The sequence below is a fragment of the Pleurodeles waltl genome, chromosome 4_2 (assembly GCF_031143425.1).
Source record: "Pleurodeles waltl isolate 20211129_DDA chromosome 4_2, aPleWal1.hap1.20221129, whole genome shotgun sequence".
In the NCBI taxonomy this organism is placed as follows: Eukaryota; Metazoa; Chordata; class Amphibia; order Caudata; family Salamandridae; genus Pleurodeles; species Pleurodeles waltl.
This window is the reverse complement of record NC_090443.1, coordinates 735,422,764-735,436,406: the sequence shown is the minus strand read 5'-3', so window position 1 is coordinate 735,436,406 and position 13,643 is coordinate 735,422,764. Positions and strand designations below refer to the sequence as shown.

At 46.9% G+C, this 13,643-nt stretch overlaps 1 protein-coding gene across 2 annotated transcripts in view; it reads right to left on the bottom strand.

Annotated features, from left to right (window-relative positions):
- The window catches only part of BTBD8 (BTB domain containing 8), a 491,132-nt gene that overhangs the window by 82,885 nt on the left and 394,604 nt on the right, over nucleotides 1-13,643 (bottom strand). For both annotated transcript variants that reach the window (XM_069232349.1, XM_069232350.1), the window contains one exon: nucleotides 557-1,244. In XM_069232349.1, coding sequence (XP_069088450.1) covers nucleotides 557-1,244 — 688 coding nt within the window. The remainder of the gene's footprint in view (nucleotides 1-556; nucleotides 1,245-13,643) is intronic.

The following is a 13,643-nucleotide window of genomic DNA, read 5'->3' as shown; positions in this document are numbered from 1 at the left end:
TCACACAGACATAGCAACGACCCCTGCTGGGTCCAAATGCCCCATATATTCCTGGATCTTATGGTGTCAATAAGGGTTGTGTAACTCCAACCAATGAGAACAACCTACCAGCGTAGTCCACATCTGATGGGTCAAAAAGCAGCCAATCAAAATGGCTCAAGCACAAAGTGTGCGGAATCTTCCTGAATAAACATTTCAAGAGCAGTACAGAATTCTGCACATAAACTGTTGGAATTCCTGTCCAATCACCTACATTGAGACACTCAGCAGTGCAATGTTGCTCTCTGAACCTTTCCCAACCTCAGATGGTCAGGGAGGCCCCAAATTTCTGAGTGGGTGCACTGAATGGCCTAAACTCAGGAACGGATTCTGATTGGTTGAAAGGAGTTACATTGCTTGTAAAACAGCCAGGTATTTCAGGTAATTATTTCTCCCATCCCTATTAGATATTCTTCTATATTATAATTTGCAACAGGCAAGAAAATTTTGTGAAAAGCCATCAAACTTCAACCCTGCAACTGAGATCCTCAGCTGTTATTTAGGAGGTAAAACATACCTGTAACATCTTCGGAACAGTCCGCGTTAGCTTTTGACACATTCCGAGTAAGAGGTGAACAAGCAGATCTTTTATTAGATGGCAATGTTTGTTCATTTCCTGATGCATCCTCCTTAGTGTCCTCTGAACACTCGCTTGAAAGGAGAGGATCTTGGCTCAAATTATCAGACTTTTTGTTAGTTTTAGAAGCGCTCATTGGTGATGCAGGTTTTTTCACGGCTGATTTCACTTCGAAACTGGAACTGCCAGAACCAGTTTTTGGTCTTGCTCCTACGTTTTTGCCTTCTGAAAGCTTGGTCCCTTTGACAGTTGTTAAATTTTTTCCTAGGCTTGGAGTCAATAGCTTTTCAGAATCTTGTTTGGGCAGTGAAGCTTCAGTCTTGCTGTTTAAGTTTTCTGTTTTGGGTTTCATAACAGTTTTGGATTTTGCGCTTGCAGTTGCAGTTTTGTCTAGGGATTTGTGATCTTTTGTAGCTCTTGACATTGCTTTTTTACTGTCATTACCCTTTACATTTTCAGGTTTTGACACTTTGCCTGAAGCATTTCTGTTAGGAGTTGCAGTATGTCCAGATGCTCCAAGAACATCTGATTTCATCTTTTCAACAGATGAACAATTGCAGCTGGTCCCCTTGCTTTCCACTTTGTTGCCACTGTGCTTTAGATGACTTGCCTTAGTGCATTTGTTTATCTGCAAAAAAGAGAATATCATAAGTAATGTAATATTAAGGCAAACATGCATTTTTCTTAATGAAACATTGTTAATGTCTAATTCGCCATGCTATTTTGCGCCTCAATAATTGGAATTCTAGTTATACTTGTTCAGAGAAGGCTATTTTGTGTGTGTTGTTTCCCTGAATTACACACTGGAAAAATGATCTCCGGTCACAAGTAGGGCAAATTCCCCTTCAACAGGACGAACCACAAAAAATAACTAACTACATTTAAATTACTTCACCCAACACTCACCATTCTCAAACCAGAAGTCCACAAGAAAAAGCTAATTTGTTCATGAAAAGCATCCCTTTATTTCAAAAGATATTTATCTTTCCCTGCATTAGTGTTGGGATATAGTCAAATGCTCTGGAGTAGCCACAACAGTGGTCCTAGCAGCCCGTTTCCACACAACATTGTGGCATGTGTAACAACATTTTGCAGCATAAAAAAACTAATAATGTGCCACACAATTGAATATCTAACTACTTTTGTTAACGCCTCTACCCGCACAGTGGTGTGCTGACATCAAAAAACAGATATGAAAACCTGTTCTCCTGCTTCGTTCACTAAACCCAAACTCTTCATCTAATAAACCCCAAAGCCCTGGCATTCAGCCACCCCCTCTCCATATGTCCTCCCCAGCCCCCAAATGTGCATAAACTTTGTTTACTACCCTTCACCGACAAACAAGCTCTATGGCTCGTGGCTTGCCTGCCTACACATTAACTACTTGATGCAAAATATATTCCTTGCTTCCTGCCAGTCCCTATCATGCCAAACAAGCATATACACACCTACTGTCCTTAACAAAAACTAGTTGTCTGCCATTCCACCTATCCATACAAGTTTGATACCTGTCATCCCGCTGCACTCCCAGCACAGATGTGTATCCTGCTTCCATCCCCAAACACACACCTGCCCGCTATACCCCTCCAAGCAATCTATAGATCTGATGTCCTACTCTTCCAAGCAAACTCATGGAAGGTACCTTGCTCCCACATACACCTGGAACTCTGCAGTACCAATACTCCTCCAAAACAGTAAATATCAGCAGCCCTTACCTCTCGTAGCAAATACCTAAACACCCGCTGGTCATTTTAAATACTGCTTGTAGAGAATTCACTGCAACTCATTTCTATAGATCACTAGCCCTTTGTCTTTCCTTCACCAATCCAAAGCTCCTATACATGTGTATTTTGATAACCTGCACTTCCATCTCTATGTATATCCTTGGCTTTTTTTTGTTTGAAATATATTTATTAATAATGGATCTTGGTAGAAAAATAACATGTTAAAATCAGATGCTGCAGCTAAAATAATTCAGATTCCATAAATATAAATAATATTTTTACACTGAATTAAAGTTTGGAATACTAACGAGGCAGCCAACCCTAGACTATGCTATCAAGAAACTGCTCTGGACGAAAGTTATGCCATGTGACGATCTGCATCTTTAGTTGGCCACTAGCTATTGCAATTTTCTGTTCAAACATGATATTCGTACATTTCTAACTATAATCACAGCATAAAAGATAAGATCTTGTGCATGGTCCCTCCTATCACCGAGCAAAACTGTAGATAGAAATTGACTTACCTTCTAGTCTCTCTTCTAATGAAAACAAAAGATGTTTGCCCAGTAGTTCTTTACAATGTGGCACATTATAAAGATTTACGTTGTAATACTTCGCCAAAGCAAAAGTAATGTACAGATCACACAGCATGCAAAACTGTTTTACTGGTTCATTGGACCATTTATTGGTTAAGTTTGGAGCCTAAATCCGATGATTGTTGGGTCATTTAGCCATTAGGCACTGATGGAATTATGAAACAGAGGGAAATAACTTATTAAGGATCAAGCACACTACCGGAATGGTTTAAAGGACTACTTCTTAGAGGAAATGACATTCGAGACAGAATCTAATCAGCAATTTTAAAATATTTTCACTGGAAACAGGTCTTTAAAATTGGGCCTTCAAACAGCTTGCTCAACTGGGATATGGCATAAGACTACCACCTTCTAAAATCTCCATCATTAATTATTATAGGTTGCACGGAGTTACCCCAGGTGGCAAACCCACCCTGCAGATCAGGCATGCCTAAGAATATCCTGATTCTGGACCAAACCCAAAAGCACACCTCAAGCATAGCTTCTTTAAAGTATGTAGGAATACCAAACTTAAATAGATCACATTGTCCACCCTCATAAGAATATTGATGCTTGCCATCAACAGTGCCCTGAATAAGGCTCAAATGTTTACACTTCGAAGCCCAAAAGTATAAAAGGAGATCAGGTATGGGATTTGCACCCTCAATGATACATTTTCTCAGTAAGGCTTCCTATACAATGCAAGTAGTGAGGGGTAAATCAGACATTCCTATACGTTCCCTGCTTGACTTCAAACCTTAGTGAATTAATACCTCTGCCAGATATCATTTGGTTCATTACACAGCATTTCGGTCCTTCCGAGAAACAACTTAATGAACCTGGTTCACCTCATTACTTCTTGTAGGTAAGCTTATACCATGCTCTTTTGTTTCTCTGCAATGTCTCCAGCATTTAATTACAAGCTAATTAGTTTATAGCGTCACCAACGCTTGCCAAACACCACTGCCCACTTGCCACAACAGTTGAACTGCAAAAGGTTTCTTGCTCATATTAGGTATTTACAAAATGTGAAACAGTTAACAGTTGGGTCCCGTTGCCTTCTGGTGTTGCAATGCCTTTGGATGGTAATGTAAATTTTAGTGTCTATGGAGTATCTCACTTATGAGATCATATTACAAGACGTTTATGAGATCAGCCTATGAAGGATCTCCTGGGAAGAAGGGGCGAAGGGAAAAAAATGTAGCTGTTTCAGCTGCTGTAAACAGAAACTTACAAATTAGATCACAGAGGTCATAAAAACATAAATCCCACTTAAGAGACCCAGATTTCTCCGAAGTTGAGTTCTCTGTTTACATATGCTTTAGACAGCTTGCACAGGTCAGGCGCTTTGTCAGTTGTGTGCCCAGCAGAAGGATCTGTGTCTCATCTCCATTTAATTTGAGACCACAGTAGTTCTTCCATGTGGCTACCTCTTCTAAGCATATGACCCCATGACTTGCAGATATAGCAGAGTATCCTCTGTGTATGAATGAAATTATAATCCTTTGGATTGTGTAAATTCAAACAAAAATGTCATGAAAAAAACAGTATTAGCGCAAAGGAGGAACTTAATACTCCACCTTTATATGGATGATTGAAATGATCAGCTTGACATTTTGTGCTTGTTTTTGAGAAATGACTGGAATAACCTCAGTCAGTGTCAGAGACCATGGCCTCCAATTTCGGTCATTTAGAGAGCCTAATGAATTCAATATTATTGAATGATGTAACAGTGTCCACAAAGATGAGGGGGGATCATCCTCATATGATGCTTATCAAATCATTCAACAATGACCTCAACATAATATAGCTTTCTAATGTCAAGGTCTGAAGCTATAGTGAGGTTCATCTGAACATTTGTACTTTTCCACAAATTTCTAATGCATTGTCATACCTTAATCACCTACATTATATAGCCAAAGAAGACCTGCCTGATCCCTTTGCAAGACCTTAGGATCTTGGATAGCCTTTTTTTGAAGGGGGTGGGGGTATCAGAATTTTAAGGTATGACAAAACACCCACACTCTCTTAAGTGACGGATTAACCCGTTTAGAGATCTTATACTAAAACGTTTGCCTATGGAATGACCAGGGATGGCAATGCAAGGGCAGCAGATTCCAAACATGTGAGGCTGATATTCCTCAACAGTGACATCTTACTCTCCTTCACTCACTGAATGAGAATGTTTGATCACTTCTCAGGTTATTCCAACTATTGATCCCTAGCCTACCCAAGCCTTGTATATCTTGAATCCTTTTTAGCAAAAAAGATATTAAAAGTTGAGATGAAGGCTGTGTAACCGATATGCATGTAAGGTTGGTAACAGCCTATACTAATTATTTAGGTTGCTTCTTGAGAAGAGCAGCTCTTTTGCAGATATGTATTGTAGGAAGGTAGCCTCTTTCTAGCATTGTTACCCCCAATTTTGGCCTGTTTGTGAGTATATGTCAGGGTGTTTTTACTGTCTCACTGGGATCCTGCTAGCCAGGGCCCAGTGCTCATAAGGTTGTGGCCTATATGTGTTCCCTGTGTGGTGCCTAACTGTATCACTGAGGCTCTGCTAACCAGAACCTCAGTGTTTATGCTCTCTCTGCCTTTAAAATTGTCATGGAAGGCTAGTGACTAATTTTACCACTTTTCATTGGCATACTGGTACACCCTTATAATTCCCTTGTATATGGTACCTAGGTACCCAGGGTATTGGGGTTCCAAGAGATCCCTATGGGTTGCAGCATTTCTTTTGCCACCCATAGGGAGCTCAGACAATTCTTACACAGCACTACCACTGCAGCCTGAGTGAAATAACGTCCACGTTATTTCACAGCCATTTTTCACTGCACATAAGTAACTTATAAGTCACCTATATGTCTAACCCTCACTTGTTGAAGGTTAGGTGCAAAGTTACTTAGTTTGTGGGCACCCTGGCTCTAGCCAAGGTTCCCCCACATTGTTCAGTGCAATTTTCCCGGACTTTGTGAGTGCGGGGACACCATTACACACGTGCACTACATATAGGTCAATACCTATATGTAGCGTCACCATGGTAACTCCGAAAATGGCCATGTAACATGTCTAGGATCATGGAATTGTCACCCCAATATCATTATGCTATTGGGGTGACAATTCCATGCATCCCCGGGTCTCCGGCACAGACCCCGGGTACTGCCAAACTAATTCTCCGGGGTCTCCACTGCAGCTACTACTGCTGCTGCCAACCCCTCAGACAGGTTTCTGCCCCCCTGGGGCCTGGGCAGCTCGGTCCCAGGAAGGCAGAACAAAGAATTTCCTCTGTGAGAGGGAGCTACACCCTCTCCCTTTGGAAATAGGTGTGAAGGGCTGGGGAGGAGTAGCCTCCCCCAGCCTCTGAAAATGGTTTGATGGGCACAGATGGTGCCGTCTCTGCATAAGCCAGTCTACACCGGTTCAGGGATCTCCCAGCCCTGCTCTGGCGCAAAACTGGACAAAGGAAAGTGGAGTGACCACTCCCCTGATCAGCACCTCCCAGGGGAGGTGCCCAGAGCTCCTCCAGTGTGTCCCAGACCTCTTCCATATTGGATGCAGAGGTGTGAGGGCACATGGACAGCTCTGAGTGGCCAGTGCCAGCAGGTGACGTCAGAGACCCCTCCTGATAGGTGCTTACCTCTCTCAGTAGCCAATCCTCCTCTGTGGGCTATTTAGGGTCTCTCCTGTGGGCTATTCCTCAGATAACGAATGCAACAGCTCACCAGAGTTCCTCTGCACTTCCCTCTTCGACTTCTGCCAAGGATCGATCGCTGACTGCTCCAGGACGCCTGCATAACCGCAACAAAGTAGCAAGAAGACTACCAGCAACATTGTAGCGCCTCATCCTGCCGGCTTTCTCGACTGTTTCCTGGTGGTGCATGCGCTTAGGGCTGTCTGCCTTCACCCTGCACTGGAAGTCAAGAAAGAATCTAATGTGGGTCGACGGAATCTTCCCCCTGCCAACGCAGGCACCACACTTCTGCATCACCGGTCCTCTGGGTCCCCTCTCATCCTGACGAGCGTGGTCCCTGGAACACAGGAGCTGGGTCCAAGTGTCGCCCACAGTCTAGTGGCCCTTCTGTCCAAATTTGGTGGAGGTAAGTCCTTGCCTCCCCAAGCCAGACAGTAATCCGGTGTACTGCATGAATTGCAGCTGCTCGGGCTTCTGTGCACTTTTGCAAGACTTCCTTCGTGCGCAGCCTAGTCGAGGTCCCCAGCACTCCGTCCTGCATTTCCCGACTCGCTGAGTTGGACTCCGATGTCGTGGGACCCTCCTTTGTGACTCTGAGTGGACCGTTGTCCTCAGATCTTCTAATTGCCTGTTCAGGTACTTCTGCGGGTGCTGCCTGCTTCTGCGTGGGCTCTCTGAGTTGCTGAGCGCCCCCTTTGTCACCTCCCCCAAGGGGCGACCTCCTGGTCCTTCCTGGGCCCTAGCAGCACCCAAAATCCTCAACTGTGACTCTTGCAGCTAGCAAGGCTTGTTTGCGGTCTTTCTGCATGGAAACAACTCTGCATCCTCCAGCACACTGTGGGACATCTCCTGACCAAAGGAGAAGTTCCTGGCACCTTCTGTTGTTGCAGAACTTCGGCTTCTTCCACCCAGAGGCAGCCCTTTTGCACCTTCATCCGGGGTTTAGTGGGCTCCTGCCCCCCTGGACACTTGCGTGACTCTTGGACTTGGTCCCCTTCCTTTACAGGTCCTCAGGTCCAGGAATCCGTCTTCAGTGTTTTGCAGTCAGTTGTTGCCCTTGCAGAATCCCCTATCTCGACTTTACTGTCTTTCTGGAGTAGTAGTCTCCTGGAAAGCATGAGCAACATCAGCCCCAAGCAACTTGTCACTGACTCTACCCACATCGTAGAACACATGCTCAACCCCATTTTTATATCCAGTAACAGAGTCAAGTACAACCACGTCTCACAGCTCACCTGGACCAACCACTACAGTGCCCACACTTCACCATCTCAGGACCTACCAAAACCGGCTCTGTACTCCCCAGCTCCACATACAGAAACTAGAAAAAGATATCAGAAGGCTAGTGGAGCAGCGCTCTCAACTCCCACCTCCCAGACGCAAAATCCAACCCATACAAGACCACAAAGAACTTCTCCAAGTGGATCACAGAATGCGCCCAAACAATCGCCACCTCCAAGCCAGCCAAATCCAAGGGACCCACCAGAAGAACCTGCTGATTCCCTGCAAAGCTGAAATCCTCCAAATGTCACAGCCTGCAACTAGAAAGGAAGTGGCGCGCCAGCTAAGAGACAGGCGGCCATATAACCTACAAGACAACACTCAACTAGTACTACCGCCTCCTGAAAGAAACAGTGAAGAACGCTCTAGCAGAATGCATAGAAGCCAGCACAAACAACAGCAAGGAGATTTTCGCCATTGTGAAGGAGTTCTCCAACCCTGCAGCTGCTGAGAATGACATCACCCCCTCCAAATAACTGTGTGACACCGTGGCATACGTTTTCCACAACAAGATCTGAGTCATCTATGAAAACTTCAAACCCCAACCCCCACTACTGATAGCATTATCCTGCTCACACCCACAAACACCAACCCTGAACACTTGCTCACTTCACTGGGACCCTCTCACAACTTAAGCCACAATCTCCATCATGAACTCCGTGCACTCGGGAGCACCCAGGGACTCCTGTCCCCACTATGCCTTCAAACTCGAGAACAAGACACTTAGCGGCAAGCTCAAAAAGGTCCTTAACACCTAGATCGCCTCAGCTTCGTTCCCTAAGGACTGGAAACATGGACCCTTCCAAAGAAACCACCGACCCAGCAGAACCAAAGAACTACTGGCCCATATCGCTGCTCCCCTTTCCAGCAAAGGTTCTCGAGAAGGCAATCAACCTTCAGCTCACTGACCACCTGGAACATAACCTTCTGGAGCCCTCCCAATCTGGATTTCAAGCCAACCACAGCACAGAGGCAGCCCTGATGGAAGCCACATTCAACATCAGGGCCATCCTGGACCCTGGCGAAACAGTAGGCCTCATCCTTCTGGACCGGTCAGCCACTTTCAACACCATCTCCCATCACATCTTAATCAACAGACTCCACCACATTGGAATTTAGGGAGACGCCCTCAAATGGATTGTCTCATACCACACTGGAAGAACCTAGAGAATCTGCCTCTCACCGCTCAACTTGGAACCCAAGAAGATCATCTGTGGTATCCCTCAAGGATCCTCCCTCAGTCTCACCATCTTCACCACGTACATGGCCCCGTTGTCCAACAATGTCAGATTGCAGAGACTCAACATCATCTCTTACTCAGACGACACCCACTTCATCCTCTCACTGTTAGAAAACCCCTCCACTACCAGAACCAACTTCCCACAGCTATATGATGAATGTCACCAACTGAATGAAGGAAAACATTTTCAAGCTCAACTCGGACAAGACAGAAGCCCTCATCTTTGGGAACAACACCTCACCATGGAACGAGGCATGGTGGCCTGTTGAACTCTGTCCATCTCATGCCCCAACAGACCATGCCCGCAACCTTTGGCAGCATCTTAGACAGCAAGCTATCTATGAAGAAACAGGTAAAAACAGCCTCATCCGCCTGCTTCCACACCTTACGCATGTGCCGCAAGATCTTCAGGTGGCTCCCAGTTAACATGTAGGGCCCCATCACCAGCAGGATGGATTATGGAAACACTCTACATAGGAATCACCGCACACCTCCTGAAGATACTACAAACAATAAAAAAGCTGCAAGATTCATCTCGACCTCACCAGATGGTCCTATATCACACCCCACTGCAAGAAGTTACACTGGCTCCAGATCCAGAAGAAATGTCATATCAAGATGCCAACCCAAGCATACAAAGCCCTGCACGATGAAGGACCAGCATACATCAACAAATGCATGACTTTCCACCAACCGACCAGACACCGATGATCAGCCTCCCTCTTCCGTGTAGACATCCCCCCAAATCTGCAGAAGCAACAGAGGACGATGCTCCTTCTCACATTTGGGGGGACAAGCTTGGAACGACCTTCTCCTGCACCTCAGGACCGCTTCAATGCTTGGGAAGAACTTAAGACCTGGCTTTTTGAATGAACAGATGACCACAAAGCAGTAAGCAACCCCAGCCCCTTGAGACCATCATGTGTGATTTGCCGTGCTTTACAAATCCTCAAAATATTGATTGAGAAGGCCAACTCTCAGTGACATGTCCATCTCTCTCTCCAGGACTCGGGAGAGGGTCTCCTCAATTCCACCCCAAAATCCCTGCAGCTGGGGACAGGACCAGACTGCGTGTAAGAAGTAAGCATCCAAGTCAGAGCATCGAAAGCAAGCAGGATGTGAGAGCATCCCCTCATGCAACATGCACCAGGGTGTGAGCTAAGAGGCATGCAAGTAGTACAGCTGGGTTAGCCGCAGCCTGAAGGAGACAGAGATCTTTTGGGGCACCAACCGCGTATCCTGCCAGTCCCTGCCCTCCAGAGGACCCACCCATCTCTGCTTAAGGGAAATTAATTCCTCCAGGGCATTAATAACTAGCGTGCAATAGATGCAGGATATCACTCCCTTACCGAGAAGACCCATAAGGTGCTGAATCTAGGACAGGTGGTGGATTCCCACAGGTGGTTGGACAGGGAAAGGCGCAGCTGTAGGTATTTGTGGAATTGGGAAAGTGCCAAGGAGAAGTGCTGTTGGAAAGAGTAGAGATGTCTGCCGAGAAATCCCTTAGGTGAGCCCAATCCTGTCCCACTCTCTGAAGCCATCGAGCCACACCGCGTGTTGCAGCCAGCACCCAATCCGCAAGGGAACAAACTGGGTGAGTGTTTTGTCCCACCCCGTGAAGCACAAAGGTGCCCGTCATATCCTGATGATCACCACAGGTAGGCACGGAAGATAACGGGGCACTGGGTTACCATAGAGCAGTCCCTATAGTTCCGGTTTCGGCTGCCTCGGGGGAGCAGCTGCACCACCTGGAAATCCTCCTCCCTCCTTGAACTGGACTACAACTCCCTGCCACACAGTCATAGGGGAGGACAGGCGAATGCAGCGACATGGCCCTGTCCGGAGCACTGCACTCACTCGACTAATCGCCATGGGCCACAGCCTCAATACTCACTGCGCTGGTACCAGGGCCTGCTACCTATGTTGATGACACCATGACTTAGGTTCACCTGAAATGCCTCACGCAGCCCAGTTCTCCATGCATCAGCACAGTCTGAGCCCTGGGCCTCTACCTCATCCTGGCACACACCCGACAGGGTCCTGCATACTCCTGGGAACGCACCTTGTGGGAGCTCTGAACCTGTCCTGGCCAACCTGATTAGGGCCTCCCTCCTTTTCCCTCCTCTGCTCCCTCTCCAGGAAGCCCCACCAGGGTGTGGGAACTGTGTGCTAAGCGCTCACTTCTGCTTGATAAAATCTGGAGAATACACTACCCAGAGCCACTAGTCACAGAGACCCCCAATCTGAAGTCTTACTATACAACTCACTCTGAGCAACTGAACCATGCTGCATCACACTGTGGGCCCCTCTTTAGCTTCTCATGTGCCTCACCTCTCCACCACCTGCCCTGCTCCTGAATTGGGAATCAACAGCCGGCTCTCACCTGGCTGCAGACGGCAGTAGGTGGGTCAAGACCACCTGACTAGAGGCTGCGTTGATCTTATCAACATGGGAAAAGACAAAGTGGGAAGACCACTGCCCACATCCTAGCCCTCATTCACCACCTCCATTGGACCAACCGATCACCTGGACCTGGGAACATCAACTGGAGGGGATCTGGATAAAGTCCTGCACGCGATACACACCTCACAAACTGCAGTCAAAGCGAAGATGGGGAGATGTGCATCTACATAGGGCTTCTCCGCCAAGACCTCCGCAATGCCTCAGTCTGCATTACTGAAACAGAAGGTCACATCTCTACAGCTGAGGATGAAGTTGCTGACCTCAGAGCAAAAGCAGCCCACCGCCTGACCTGTACGAATGAACTTCATCACCGCGCTGAGGATGCGGTAAACTGCTCCTGCCGCAATAACTTGTGCTTTGTGGGATTTCCTGAGGACAGGGAGAACTCCTGACCAGCTGGAACACTGGATTAAAACTTGGATGCCAGCAGACAAACTGTCCCAGTGGTTTCCAGTTAAGAGAGCCCACAGGGCACGGACACCCAACCCCTCCTCCCGGCGTGCAGAGGCGACCTGTGACTGCAAGATTCCTCAACTTCAAGGACAGCATCCTCAGGAAGGCTTGGGTGATCCCGGACCTCCACCTCTGAAATTCCTGCATACTCATTTTCTGGGACTACACACAGGAAGTCCAGAATAAGTGCTGATTTTATGAATCCGTCAAACAGAACCTCAGAGAATACAAGTTATCTTACATGCTCCTCTTCCCGACCTCACTCAAGGTTATTCATGAACACAAATTCCATTTATTTGACACCACAGAGGCAGCCTGGGACTGACTAACAGAGGAGAAACTGCTCAAGCTCAAGTCCTAACCCTCGCTCCTGACCAACTTACATTCACCGGCGCAGGAGCACCCATGGAACCGGCATCAAAAAAGGGTTCACCCCCACTGGCAGAAAACTCGTACCATGTCGCCTTCTTTGAGTGCTGGCTCCCTGACCCCACTGCCAGCACAGAGATCCACCCAGTCACTGAATGAAGGGAAAGACATGCAGATTCTGTCTCAACTCAAGTAACGGCTGACCCAGACTCCCTTGCCTCTTTAACACTGCTAATGGCTAACTACATCATGTCTCCGGTGCGGACACGGTTTAAAGATCATCAACATATGGCGTCTATAGCCTCTCTGAGTGCCCGCAGGCACTGTACTGTACTGATCCTGCTACCTGGATAGGACCACCACTCTACACCTGCCCTAGAAATGTTTTCGAGGTGAGATGCTTCTGGGAGGGAAGTGTGAGGGGTGTTTGGCGGGGGGATTGGGAGATTTGGGCAGGAAATGTGTGCAGTTCAGTTCTGTTGCTTGACTCATGTTTTCTGTTTTTAGGTGGTCACATCAGTCTGTCACTATTGTTTCCAGGGCACACACCATGTTCTCTAATGCTCGCTCTAAGTACCCTGTCCAATGCCAACTGCATGTAGTTCAGAGAACCTTCTTGTCCGCACCTAACGACACTTCTCACTTCAACATAATCCCATATAAAATTATGTCCTGGAATATCAATGGTCTTTTAGACCAGATCAAGCCCTCTGCAGTGCTTCATCTCACTCAACACTCCCTCCCCTCAGTCCTGTTGCTACAAGAAACCCACCTTGTGGGCGCTAGGTGTCCTATGCTGGCGCTCCAGGTCTACAACAGTCTACCAGACATGATACATCAGGGTTGCCCAAGTAGAGGTGATACTGCTGCAACGCAATTTCCCCATGAATGTGACTGGGACATGTTCAGAACTCACGGCCATTAAATCACACTAGCGGGCAAAGTCAAAGGACGTTCCATTACCATCCTTTGTCTATACACTCCCCCTACCACGTTTGAGCCCTTTTAAAAAAAAACTCTTTGATGTAGTCTCACAACTTCCACCAGGCATCACAGTCATTGGAGGTGACTTTAACGTTGTCCTAGACCCAACCATCGACTCTACAGGTCCTCCTTCAGACACCAGCCGTGGTAGCCTACTCCACAAATGGGCCACCTCCTTACGTATCTGTGACACCTGGAGACTAGACAACAGCAATATACGCACATGTCCACGGCTCTCCACACA